Below are 13885 nucleotides of genomic sequence, written 5' to 3'. Positions count from 1 at the left end.
GAAACAAAACCAAGCAAAAGGCTTCACTTTGTAGATATTTTGTGGGTGGATGGAACGTAATGGTTGACTTGTTGACTTGGTTCCAAAGTTGTAGTTATTTAGTTACAAAGGTGGCTAGTCCGTGAGAGAGTGGAAAAGTGAATGTTAAAGGTAGACGTCAAACAAGAAAAATGTTAACTCCATTTTTAATGGAACACGGTGAAGTTGTTGATTTATTGCAAGATTTTATGCGAAAGACATGTGAACGTCCTGTTCTGGAGTTTCGTATTAAAGGAATAATAGTTACATATCTATCTATTTATTTATAATATAAAAGTTGATCTACACTCTAATATGTTGACATATACACTCCTCCTCCCCTCTCTCTTTTTGTGTTTGAGTTTCTCACTGTCCACAATGACATAAATCTTGTCATTGTTACTTCCCTCTCTCTTTTTGTGTTTGAGTTTCTCACCCTTGAAGACTACTTTCTTCTCAAAGATCACAATGCCTCCATCCTACTCTCCTCTACCACCTTCACCTGATGGGGTTATTTTATGGTATTTGTCTGAGGGGATATTTTATAAGAGTTAATTTTATAAGATTATTTTACACACAACTCCACAATGATGAGATATTATTCGTTTTGGGCCTAAACCCTCACGATTTTACTTTTGGTCATCACCTAAAAGGTCTTTCAATCATTGGAATATGCTTGTGTTTTATAAGTTATTATTTTTTTTCTTATTTTATTGATGTGGGACTTGTTTGTATCCCAACATCACCTTCATTGTCATCAACCTCTTCCTCTTGAGCTTGCCTGTCCCAACACTGTCTAGAAGAAACAATTTTCACACAACTTGAACTTATCACTACTATATTAAATGTATGAAATTTCATTTTGTAATCTCAAGAATTTCATTCTTTATCACTAATTTGTATTGCGACCCCATGGAATCAAGGAACAAAGAGATTTCATGTTCGTAGATGGTATGATAAGATTCCTATTTTTACCTATTTTGATAACAACACATTTGGTACATTTTCTCTATAATTATTTGGTGTAGGTTTGTTATTTGTTACAACTTTTCTTTAATTTATACATGATAATTAACTATTTCATATTAGTACCAAAATTAATATGATAACTATTTATTATTCTATTTATAATATAAAAGTTGAGTTACACTACGTCGACACATCTCTTTAAAATGAATCTTATGCATTGTCATGTTAGCAAAAAAACTCATGTGTCATTTTATAATCTTTTCCTTATTTTACTATATCTCTATCTATAGAAACTAAAAGCCACAAAACCTAAAAATCTCACTCTCCACAATGTCACTCCTCTCCTCTCCCTCTTTTTGTGTTTGAGTTTCTCACTGTCCACACTTACATCAATCCTATCATTGTCACTTCTCTCCATCCCTTCCTCGAAGACTACTTCCTTCTCAAAGGTTGTAATGCCTCCATCATGTTCTCCTTTATTGCCTTCACCGCCATTGACTTCAACCGCTTCCTCTTGAACTTTCATGTCCCAATATTGTCTAGAAGAAACAATAATAACTTGAATTTATCATTGTAATAAATGTATGAAATTTCATTTTGGAAAAATAATCTCAAGAATTTCATTCCTTATCACTAATTTGTATTGCGACCCCATGAATCAAGCAAATAACGAGATTTCATGTTGGTAGATGGTATGATAATTGATTCCTATTTTTACCTATTTTGATAACAACACATTTGTTACATTTTCTCTACAATTATTTAGTGTAGGTTGATTATTTGTTACATTTTTACATTTGTTACAATTTTTCTTTAATTTATACATGATAATTAACTATTTCATATTAGTACCAAAATTAATATGAAATTATTTAGTACATCATATTATAAATATATAACTGTTAATTTTTCAATATCAAGCAATTAGTTAATTTTTATTTACCAAATTAAGTATAATATTTATTATTTTTTAAAAAAAATTTCAATAACCAAGTTATTAATCAAATTGGGTCTCTTAATTGTAAATCAATTATAAATATATAACTGTTAATTAAAATTTTAAATAGTAGTTACTCAATATAAATTGTAATATAATTATTTCATTTTATTGTAACATAATTGTCTAAATTAATTTTTATTAATTAAATAGTAATTACAAATAATTTTATTTTCATCGATTTTAAAATATGATACCTACACATATAATTAAATTAACATATCTGTTTAAGTATGATTTTTTTTATACAATGCTATAGAAATTAGCTTAATTATAAAGAAACTAAATTTGAATTATAGATCTAAAATACAATCAAATAAAAATATTATAAAAAATATATTTTAATGCTAATATTCTTTTATATCAATTTGTATTATGCATAATTTTTTGATAAAAGAAAATCAAATCAATTTATATGATTTGATTTATAATTTAAGTATTTTTATGCATAATTTATTGTATTTATTATTTTGCATTAATTTTATTCATTTATTATAATATATGTACAATCATTTAAATTTACATTGAATTAACTGTTACATTGTCCTACATTTAAAATATAATAATAACACTAAGCTACCATTTAAAATTAAAAGAAATTTCTATCATATTTATACTTTACATAGAATAAAATACTTGAAAAGTAGAAAGAAAAAAAATCATAATTCTTAAGAGACAAATTTTTGTGATATAACATGATTTAATTTATGATTTAAGAATTTTATGCATTGTTAATTTATGATTTAAGAATTTTATGTATTGTTTGTACTCATTTTTTACATTACTTAAACTCACTTATTATATTTCATATGCTTTGATATTTTATTTAAATTTTCATTAAAATAACAGAGCACCATAATTAATATAAAGTGTGTAAGGTTAAAATAGTTTTCTTGCAATTTTTATTGAGTAAAGCAAATAGTTTTCCTTTTTTACATTTGTGTAATTTGAGTCTTTTAATTATAAATTAATCATTTGCTTCTGGCAATGGCACGCATGTCACCCCAAAACGCGTCCACACAAGGAAGGTATCCACACCCATATATATGGCATGCGGCCAAAGCGGACAATATCCACATGCGGGTTGCTGGGGTGTTACATCCCGGCTCTGATACCAAATGTAACACCCCAGCAACCCGCATGTGGATATTGTCCGCTTTGGCCGCATGCCATATATATGGGTGTGGATACCTTCCTTGTGTGGACGCGTTTTGGGGGTGGCATGAGTGCCATTGCCAGAAGCAAAACCGTGAGGGCTGCGGCCAAAGCGGACAATATCCACATGCGGGTTGCTGGGGTGTTACATTTGGTATCAGAGCCGGGACCCGGGCCGGTGTGCCAGCGAGGGCGCTGGACTCCCTTGAGGGGGGTGGATTGTGAAGTCCCACATCGGTTAGGAAGGAGAACGAAGCATGCCATATATATGGGTGTGGATACCTTCCTTGTGTGGACGCGTTTTGGGGTGGCATGAGTGCCATTGCCAGAAGCAAAACCGTGAGGGCTGCGGCCAAAGCGGACAATATCCACATGCGAGTTGCTGGGGTGTTACATTAGGATTGTGAAGTCCCACATCGGTTAGGAAGGAGAACGAAGCATGCCATATATATGGGTGTTGATACCTTCCTTGTGTGGACGCGTTTTGGGGTGGCATGCGTGCCATTGCCAGAAGCAAAACCGTGAGGGCTGCGGCCAAAGCGGACAATATCCACATGCGGGTTGCTGGGGTGTTACATTTGGTATCCGGGCCGGTGTGCCAGCGAGGGCGCTGGACTCCCTTGAGGGGGGTGGATTGTGAAGTCCCACAGTCCCACATCGGTTAGGAAGGAGAACGAAACATGCCATATATATGTTACAGTATAAAATTAAAATTTCTCTAAATTCTCCTTTAATTTGAACCTCAAATTATTAATATCATTTTTCTTTGATTTAACAATAATAATTAATTATTGAACTCTTTTATTATTGACAATTTTTATTATTTTAAACAATTTTTATTAAGAATAATATTATTTTAACAAATTAAGAATAATATTTATTATTTTTAAACAATTTTTATTGAGAAAGTTTTTTAATAATCGACCTATTAATCAAATAAGGTCTCTTAATCACAAATCAATTATACAATTGCTTCATTTTCATTATGATATAATTGTCTAAGTTAATTTTATTAACTAAATAATTATTTAAAAAAATTATTTTATTTTCATTTGTTTCAACGTATGATACCTAGGGATGACAAATATACTTGTACCCGTGGGTAATACCCGAACCCGTCCTGACTTTGACAGAAAATACCCAGTTTGACCGGGTACGAGTATAGGTATGTACTTACCTGTCCTGTACCCATCTCCATACCCGTCCTCGTCCCCATCCCTAATTTAATACTCACTCCCGATTTAATTGTGTTAAAAAATTTTAATATTTTATTATGTGTGATTATTTATTATAATATGAGATAGAGAAATAACCCAATTATAATTATAATATAATAGAAAAATAATTTAAAAATATTATATATATATATATTTTTTTAAAATAATTTTTTACGGGTACGAGTACGGGTACGGGTATACCCGATACCCGACGATGATAGGTATGGGGATGAAAATTATATACCCGACGGGTATGGGTGCGAGGACGGGGATAAGTTTGATTCGCGGGAATAGGAACGAGTATCATGAACCCATACTCGACCCGCCCCGTTGCCACCCCTAAATACCTACACATATAATTAGATTAATATATGTTGAAGTATATTTTTTCATACAATATTATAAAAAATGGCTTGGTTTAGAGAAATCTAATTCAAAAAAATAGAATTAAAATACAATTAAATAAGCATATTATAAAAAAAAATATTTTTAATCTTTTTATTTTATTTTATATCAATTTGTATTATGCATGATTTTTTTATAACAAAAATTCAAATCAATTTATATGATTTGCTTCGTGGTTTAAGCAATTTTATGCATAATTTAATGTGTTTATTATTTTACATTAATTTTACTCATTTATTATTATTTATTTATAATCATTTAAATTTATATTAAGTTAGTTGTTATGTTATCCTACATTTAAAATATAATAATAACATCAAATTGTCTTTTAAAATTTAAAAGAGTTCCCGTAATATTTATATTTTTTCATATCACTAGTACAGAATATACAATCTACGTCGGTTATTTTTGGGGTTTTACGTCGGAAAAACCTCCGACGTAGAAGTGGGAGACGTAAATTTACGTAGGTGGTAAAAAACCGACATAAATTTACGTCGGACATGACAAGTCCGACGTAAAAAGTTGTAAGAAAAAAAAAACGACTGCAAGTAGAATGGGCCGTTCTTCAAGTAGAACGGCCCGTTCTGCAACCCGGACTTGGCTTTTCTTCTGGTTTTTCCTCTGCCTTCTCTTCTCTGTTCTCCTCAGGCTTGGCTTCAGCCACTGGTTGTTCCTACTCAAAATATAAAAAGGAACACACATAATAAGTACAAAATACACATTTAGTATAACACTATCAGCAAGAAAAAAAGTTTCACTAGGAAATCACAATGTCAAGAGAAAGGTTTTGCTTCCTCACCCATTTGTCGTATGAATGGAGACTGAAATGTCAGAAAAATTATAAGGAAGGAAGGACCAAAGGAGTAGGAGGCGGAGGGATTTACACAACGCGCGGGAGAAGGAATTTTTGAAATCTCCAGCTAGGGTAAAGCTGGTTTTAAGGGGCGGAGATGTGGATTATTTACGTCGGCCCTAGTAGGGTCCGACGTAAATTTTAACATCTACGTCGTATGCAATGCATAGCCGACGTAGATGTTAAAATTTACGTCAGACCCTAGGTGGTCCGACGTAAATAATTTAACTAAAATTACGAACCATGCCACCGCGTTTTTATGACGTCGGGTGTTTGTATGTCCGACGTAAAATGGGTGACGTAGTATCCTAATTTTCTACTAGTGTATAGAATAAAGTATTTAAAAAATAAAAGAAAAATCATATTTCTCAAACTCTTTCTCTTAACTATTTCAAACTCTTTACAAATTTATAAAATATAAAATTTAATATAAATTTAATTTTTCAAAATATATTATTATTTTCCGTGCAACACACAATATCACAACCGAGATCGCAACGGGATAACGAAAATAAATTAAATACATGAAGTCGTCATCAATGTTTATTTTTATGGAAAAACATTGAAAAAAAACCATAAAAGAAAAAAAAATGGTCTACAAAATCAGATTTTGAGTTTGAGAGTCGGTTATATGTAAAGGAGTAAGGAATGTATTAGCACCTTATGACATTTGTTGTAAAGATAGTTACCTCTAATTAATTAAATAAACTATTATAACTTTTTAAAATATTTATTTCACCTCACATTAATAAAAATTCATGATGATAATCAATTATATTTTATTTAACAAATATGTTTACTTTATTGTTATGAGTACTAAAAAAATTGTTGTTGTTATTATTATTATTATTATTTGTAACGTAGTTAGCAGACTAGAACGGGGTGTTCCCAAATTGGAACGGGTCATTCCAAATCACTAAAACAAGGGTGATTTAATTAGTAGTCTAGAACGAGTCATTCCAAACTACTAAATGGGCCATAAATCCTAGTTGAGAATGAGCCGTTCTGGTTTAAGAACGGGTCATTCCAAACAAGGTCATTGTGAGTTAAAATCAGGTCTAGAACAGGCTGTTCTGGATTAAGAACGGGCTGTTCTACATGTGAATTTTACACATGATGAGTGAGTGCAGAACAGGCCGTTTCGAATCCGAAACGGGCCGTTCTGGCCACTGCTAAACTTCTATGAATAGACGATATGCGTGCTGTTGAGGAAAAAAAAGGAATTTAGAGAGAAGGACTCTGGGTCTGTGAGCTCCTTTCTCTCCCAAATTTCTCTGTATGATTCTTCTTCTCCTCTACATCACTAATGTCTTTTGTCTTCTCTTGGATTTCAAACTAGAAAGCTTATTTTTGGAGGATTGAAGTCTAGGAGTCAAGCTTTGGAGGATTCTTCTTCTTCTTCTTTTTCTTCTTCTCAGTTCTTGGCTATTCGGAGCCAACTTTCAGGTGAGGAAAGCTAGAATATAGGTTGTTTGATTTTATGGGAGTTTAGAAACTCCATTGATGTATGAATTTCGAGAAAAAGTGGTTGAATTGAATAAATTCCTCATTTTGGGGGGTTTTGGAAAAAATGGGGTTTTTGATGATTTTGCTGCATTGATTTGTTGCATATTGAATCTGAGCTCATTTTGAGTTGTATGAAGCTTATATGTTATGTAATTGATGGAATTAAGTTGTTTACATATTGAATAGAAAGTTTTCAAGTTGGTATGTGATGTCTATTGTTGAAAGCTGCTTTTAAGTTGTAAGTTGCCTAAAGTTGTTCAATTGCTCTAAAGCTGTTGAAGTTGATATTTTGATGACTACAGTTGCTTATTGTTGTAAGATGCCTATTGTTGTATTGTTGTAAAGTTATCTATTATTGTAAAGTGGTAAAGTTGCTTATTGTTGTATTGTTGTAAAGTTATCTATTGTTGTAAAGTGGTAAAGTTGTCTATTGTTGTATTGTTGTAAAGTTGAAAAGTTGGGGACATATGGTGAAGATATATGTCCTATGTTGAGATACATAGTACTAAGGTAATAAGTTGAAAGTTATTTTAAAGTTGAATCCCTTAGTACTGTGTGGGAGATGTGGAAGTAGTCGATCCATGTCATGGTTGAATGACCAATTTGAGTAAGATATCTAGTTAGAGATGTAGTCTTTGACTAGGTATTGGAGGGTGCATGATACTTGGAGAGCAATGGGTGGACTAACCCCATATGTGGATTAGTTATGCAGACCAAGACCATGGTAGGTTCATACCCAAACCTTTCTACCCTGACAGTAGTACTGGACCTCCGAGTCTAAGTGGCACACTTGAGCAATCGCCTATTGTTGTCTATACCTGGTTTTCTTTGGAGTTTCTAACGATGCCCTATACCTGACCTGGTTAAGATAGGTCAAACGTTGGATTTGGTAGGGTTTATGCCACCTACACTGCTGAACCTCAGTTGTTGGAGATCTCCTAGTTGTATATGCGTGACGACGCATTAGTTGAAAGTTGTATGTTGTTGTTGTTGTATTCAAGTTGCTTCTAAGTTGTATAAATAAGTTGAGCTTTTATGCTAAACTGTGTTGTTGTGTTGTGATGATGATTGGATGAATGAGTAGTATAACATCACCCTATACTTGTATGGTTGTTTATTGAACTCTAGCTTACCCTTCTGTTTCCATGTGGATGGACTGCGATGATCATACCGTGTATGGGATCAGATTAAGGATAGGTTGGAGCTGGCTGCAGTGACTGCTGCGGAGAGTGGAATTTTGTTCCTGGTGCAGAGTTACCCTCTTGGGTACTTGTTTTGTTGGTACTTGACCGGCACTAGGATAATATTATTTTGGATGACTGTATATTCATAGTATGATATTTTTTATGTAAATATTTATTTTCTTATTTCTTCTTACATATATGTATATTCTGTCATCTAGTCTAATATTTTATTTAGTTCATCAATAGATTAGTACGATTCCACTAAGTGTACGGACCATGGCAGGTCGTTACACTTTTATGGTATCAGAGCCAATCGAGTCCTTTGGATACTCTGTGGGGAGTGATCTTTCTAGGTTTTTGTCGTGTCATATCTATGATATGTGTTGGTCTTTGTTGATTATAATTATGATTATTATAATTTTTGTGGCAAAAAAAATTAATAATTTTGTAATAAATTTTATTACAATACTTTTAAATATTTAGCAAAAATTTTATAGTGGTATTTTTAATGATATGAAATATATATTTTAATTAATTTAGAAAATAATTTTAAGATAACAAGTTATCACAACTTGTATCCTTAAATTATAAGAGAATGTCACATTCAAATAATCTTTTTTTGTCAAATATTACTTGAATTCATTTTATTATAAATTTTAATTTTAACTAGAATTTATAACTTATGGAATACATCATTTTTAAAGGATTTCAAGACTATCAAGTTATTGCAACGACCCGCCATGATCCTTACACTTAGTGAAATCGCACTACTACTAGTGAACTAAAAGAATATTAAAACTGAATGACTCATACATACATGTATATAAATATAAATATAATAACAATAACTAAGTTTATATGTGCAAAATATAAATCCATATATGTACAGTCATCCCAAAAATAATAATCTTCTAGTGCCGGTCAAGCACAAACAACAGTTACCCAAGGGGGTAACTCTGACACTAGGACAACTCCTTATCACGCAGATGTCATCTCAACTCCAAGCTAGCCCTGACCTGTTCCCATACCAAGTATGATCATTGCAGTCCATCCACATGGAAACATAAAGGTAAGCTAGAGTTCAAAAAGCAATCATACAAGTATAGAATAAAATCTATACTACACATGCATCAAAATCAAGTCCCAAAGGAACTTCCATCTCAATCAATCATCCATTCATCAAACATGAAGTCAAACACCATACACTTCATCATCATAACAATCATGCAATAACATGCAACTCATGATAGATATCAATACATATCAATCATTTAATGAGTCGTCACGCATACACCTAGGAGATCTCCTATCAGCAGAGTAGTATAAGTGACATCCTAATCCTACTAAAACCACCCCAACCGTTTTCACGCCCAATGCGCCCGCTCAGTCACAACTAAACAAGATATAAATCCTCACTCGGGTTTACTCAGATGATGTCACTTACACAATTAGAAGTCTGGTTCCACCGTCAGGTATAACACAGCTGGGTACAGGCGTACCACGACCTTGGCATGCATTACCAAGTCACTTGTGGAGTTCACCCACCGACTATCCGCAAGGAACCATGCACCTTCCCAGTACTTGGTTAATGGAATAACCCTCAACCTCATACTCCGCTCCAACACTAGCTAAAGACTTAGAGGAGACTTACCCAAACCAGTGGCCTACCTGAGCACCACTCTCACTCAAAACCAGTGGCCTATCTAAACACCATTCTCATTAATTAGTGGTCTATCCAAGCACCACTCTCAAGAGACTTTATGTGAGCTCTTCTAGTTCAAAAACATTTTCCCTCTCCTCAAGTCCTAGGCTAGACTCATGCCATAAGGCATCACATGCAATAATGCATCATACATCATACATGGTCAATCCACCATCATGATCAATAATCATACTCATATGAACATATATTCATGTCATATCATATTTAAACATTCACACATACCATCATTAAGCATACATATAAATCATACACTGCCATACATCATATATCAAACATACATGATCAATCTTTCTACAATAAATATGCACAAGCATCATTCTCAATCAAAACATTAAGCACATTCACGTCTGGAACAACCAGCTCCTAGAGACTCCTAGAGGTTTCCACGCCCGGAGCTTTTTTCTTTTTTTTTTTTGCGCCCGGAGCTTCTGATGAATACATGCTTAGCGCCAATAATATGCGCCCGGCGTAAATTCATACAACAGCCCAAAACTTCAAAAATTTTGTCCAAAACCTGAAAATCAAGAAATCCAGACACATGCAATCCATAAAACATAGCCCATATAGGCTTCATACAACTCAAAAACAACCTCAGATTCAACATGCACCCACCCGATGCATCAAAATCACCAAAAACCCCATTTTTCCCAAATCCCAAAAAATGACCAATTTCTCCAATCCAACTATGGATTCTCAACATCCATGCATCAATTGAGTTTCTAAACTCACATGCAACCAAACAACAAACATTCTAGCTTCCCTCACCTGAAAATTGGCTTAAAATAGCCAAGAACTTAGAAGAAGAAAAATTTTCCTCCAAAGCTAGACTCCCGGACTTCAACCATCCAAAAGTAAGCTTCCTAACCTTGAATTTCAAGAGAAGACAGAAGAGATTAGAAATCTAGATGAGAAGAGGAATCAAACAGAGAAATTTGAGAGAGAAAGGAGCTCACGGACCATAGTTCTTCTCTCTAAAACTTCTCTCTAGGTTTCCTTGAGAATGAACTTATGAAGTTCCCTTCTTAGAGAAATCCTTATATATACTCCTCTCTCTAGAATCAACTAAACTCTGAGATCTACTCATTGCGTTATAGTTATCACAACTTGTTATCTTAGAAAATTGTAGGATTGAGAAAATGTCACATTTAATCAACCTCATATTTAAAATTTTCACCTTGATTTTAATTGTATTACTAAAAAAACTTGAATAGTTTAACTTTGTATTTATAATTGTGAAGAAAAAAAATCTTTCTTACAATCATAAAGTAGTTTATGGGTGATTCTTTGATCTATCACAACTCATATTCCAAGTAATATCAAAGATCAAGAAAATATAACATTTAAGTTCCCTTTTTTAATTAATTTCTTTATATGAGTAAAATGGTTTCATTGTGATTTGGAATATATATCATTTATTAGTACAAGTACAATATTATTTACATTCAATTTATGTGAAAGAGAGACATTGTAATTGTATAATGACCGGTTTTCATCCATATAGATATAATTATGTTTATATTTATTATATACTAAAGAAAAACACGAGGGGTTACGAATACCATACTAAAAATCCATAATAACATCAAGAAAAAGACAAAAAACCTTAACTTATAGCACACACGAAGTGTATGAGGGGAGAATGAAGTTGTGACGTTTAATGCGATAACATCACGAGTAGCCTGAAGTTTTATCCTTACCATTACTGCTCCTTCGTAAGTGCAACTTTGCATGGCATAGAGACTTCGAAGCATGACATGCAGTGTGCAATGTTTAAGCATGTGACGAAGGGTCGGGGTTGTGCGTGTGAGCTTGTTGGTTGTGAGACTTAGTATAAAGGTATTATATTTTTGGTGACGGTTGAGGCTTGGAGTTTGATTGGGTTCATGGAAGTTTTGTTCTATGAAGCTTTTATGGTGGTTCGAATACAATAAAGCTACCTTCATGACTATTGTTTAGTGAGAGAGTGTGCTTGACATAGAGTTGTATAGTGTGTGTGAAAGTGAGCATGAGGTCGAGAGAGTTAGGTGAGAGAATGTAGCGAGTGTTTTTGTATATGCTGCAATTGTTAAGATAATTAGCTTTCTGTATATTAATAAGTTCCTATTTGTTAGGAAGTCTGTTGCTTTTTCTCATTCCTATGAATAATCTCAAATTTTTAGGAGTTGTTAGTAGTGGGATGAATTATTTTCTAGTTTTCAGTTATTTGATTTTGTATTTAATTACACCTTATATCAATGAATAGGCATCCCATTTTCTTTTACTCATTCTCCAGAAAACTTAATTCTAGTTTCCTAGCACTTGGTACCAGAGCCCCTACTGGGGCCTGATTTGAAAAGCAGCAGCTTTCACTCTTGTCGTAACAAGATATTCAATGGCTTCAGATAGTGGCTTTGTGCAACCTGCGATTCCATGCTTCGATAGTCATTATGATTATTGGAGTATGTTGATGGAAAATTTTCTACGATTCAAGGAGTATTGGAGTCTCATGGAAATCTGCATCACTAAGCCTGCTGATGGAACAATTATGACAGAAGCTCAAAGAAAGATGTTGGAGGATCAAAAATTGAAGGATTTGAAAATAAATAATTATTTATTTCAAACAATAGATCGATTGTGCTATTCTTGAGACCATCCTAAAGAAGGATACTACTAAAGACATATGGGACTCAATGAAGACAAAGTACAAAGGCATTGCACGAGTGAAAGGAGCACAACTTCAAGCTTTTCGCAAAGAGTTGGAAATTCTCCACATGAAGGAAGGAGATTCAGTTAAGGATTACTTTGCACAAACACTGTCAGTTGCAAATAATAAGATGCGTATTCATGGTGAAAAGCTGGAAGATGTAGTAGTTGTTGAAGAAATCCTTCGCTCAATGACATGTAAATCTGACTATGTGGTGTGCTCCATTGAAGAATTGAATGACATTGATAGTCTTTCGATTAATGCATTGCAAAGCTCATTGTTAGTTCATGAGCAAAGAATGACCTGCTATGTTGTGGATGAGCAAGCCTTTAAGATCACTACTCATGAAGGAACTACTTCTACAGGAAGAGGACGTGGCAATTTTTGAGGTAAAGGTAGAGGCAAAGGATATAAGTCAATTTTCTTACAATCAAGACAAGGGTGCGGAATGCTATCACTGTCACAAGCTTAGCCACTACCAATATGAATGCCCTGACAAAGAAAAGGAAACCAAGGTAAATCTTGTTGAGTTTGAAGGGGAAATGCTCTTGATGGCTTACATCGACAAGAAGGAAAATTCATCAGGTGATACATGGTATTTAGATTCCGATTGCAGCAATCATATGTGTGGAAATAAATCACTATTTTATAATATGGATGAAACATTCAGAGAAAATGTGAAGCTTGGAAACAACTCTTGCATCTCTGTCATGGGGAAAGGGGATATCAAATTCCATATGAAAAACAACATTGTGCATACAATTTCTAGTGTGTTTTATATCCCATATTTGAAAATTAATCTCATTAGTATGGGCCAACTACAAGAGAAGGGTTATATCATCATTTTTCAACAAAGCTGATGCCAAATTCATCATCCAGAGAAGGGCCTAATCACAGAAGCAAAAATGACAGCAAATCGTATGTTTCCACTGCACATTCAGTATGATATCCAGAAGTGTTTCTCAACAAGAGTGCAGGATCCGGCATGGTTGTGGCATCTTCGTTATGGTCATTTAAGTTTCAAAGGCTTGGAGACCCTACATTAGAAGAACATGGTGGAAGGACTGGCCAAGATTAATTGCCCCATAGAAATATGTGAAGATTGATTGTTGGTAAATGACATTGTGATTCTTTCCACAAGGAAAAGCATGGAGAGCTCAACAAATCTTATAGTT

General features: G+C 33.6%; 1 protein-coding gene across 1 annotated transcript; it reads left to right on the top strand.

Annotated features, from left to right (window-relative positions):
• The first annotated feature begins 12696 nt into the window (after positions 1 to 12696).
• On the top strand, positions 12697 to 13098 carry LOC109791476 (uncharacterized). The gene has a single exon (XM_020350774.2). It carries the CDS (start codon positions 12697 to 12699, stop codon positions 13096 to 13098), a length of 402 nt encoding a protein of 133 aa, XP_020206363.2.
• Positions 13099 to 13885: the final 787 nt, after the last annotated feature.

This window comes from Cajanus cajan, chromosome 2, assembly GCF_000230855.2.
Source record: "Cajanus cajan strain Asha chromosome 2, NIPB_CcT2T_4, whole genome shotgun sequence".
NCBI lineage: Eukaryota > Viridiplantae > Streptophyta > Magnoliopsida > Fabales > Fabaceae > Cajanus > Cajanus cajan.
The sequence above is the reverse complement of the archived record's forward strand: the minus strand, read 5'-3'. Positions and strand labels throughout refer to the sequence as shown.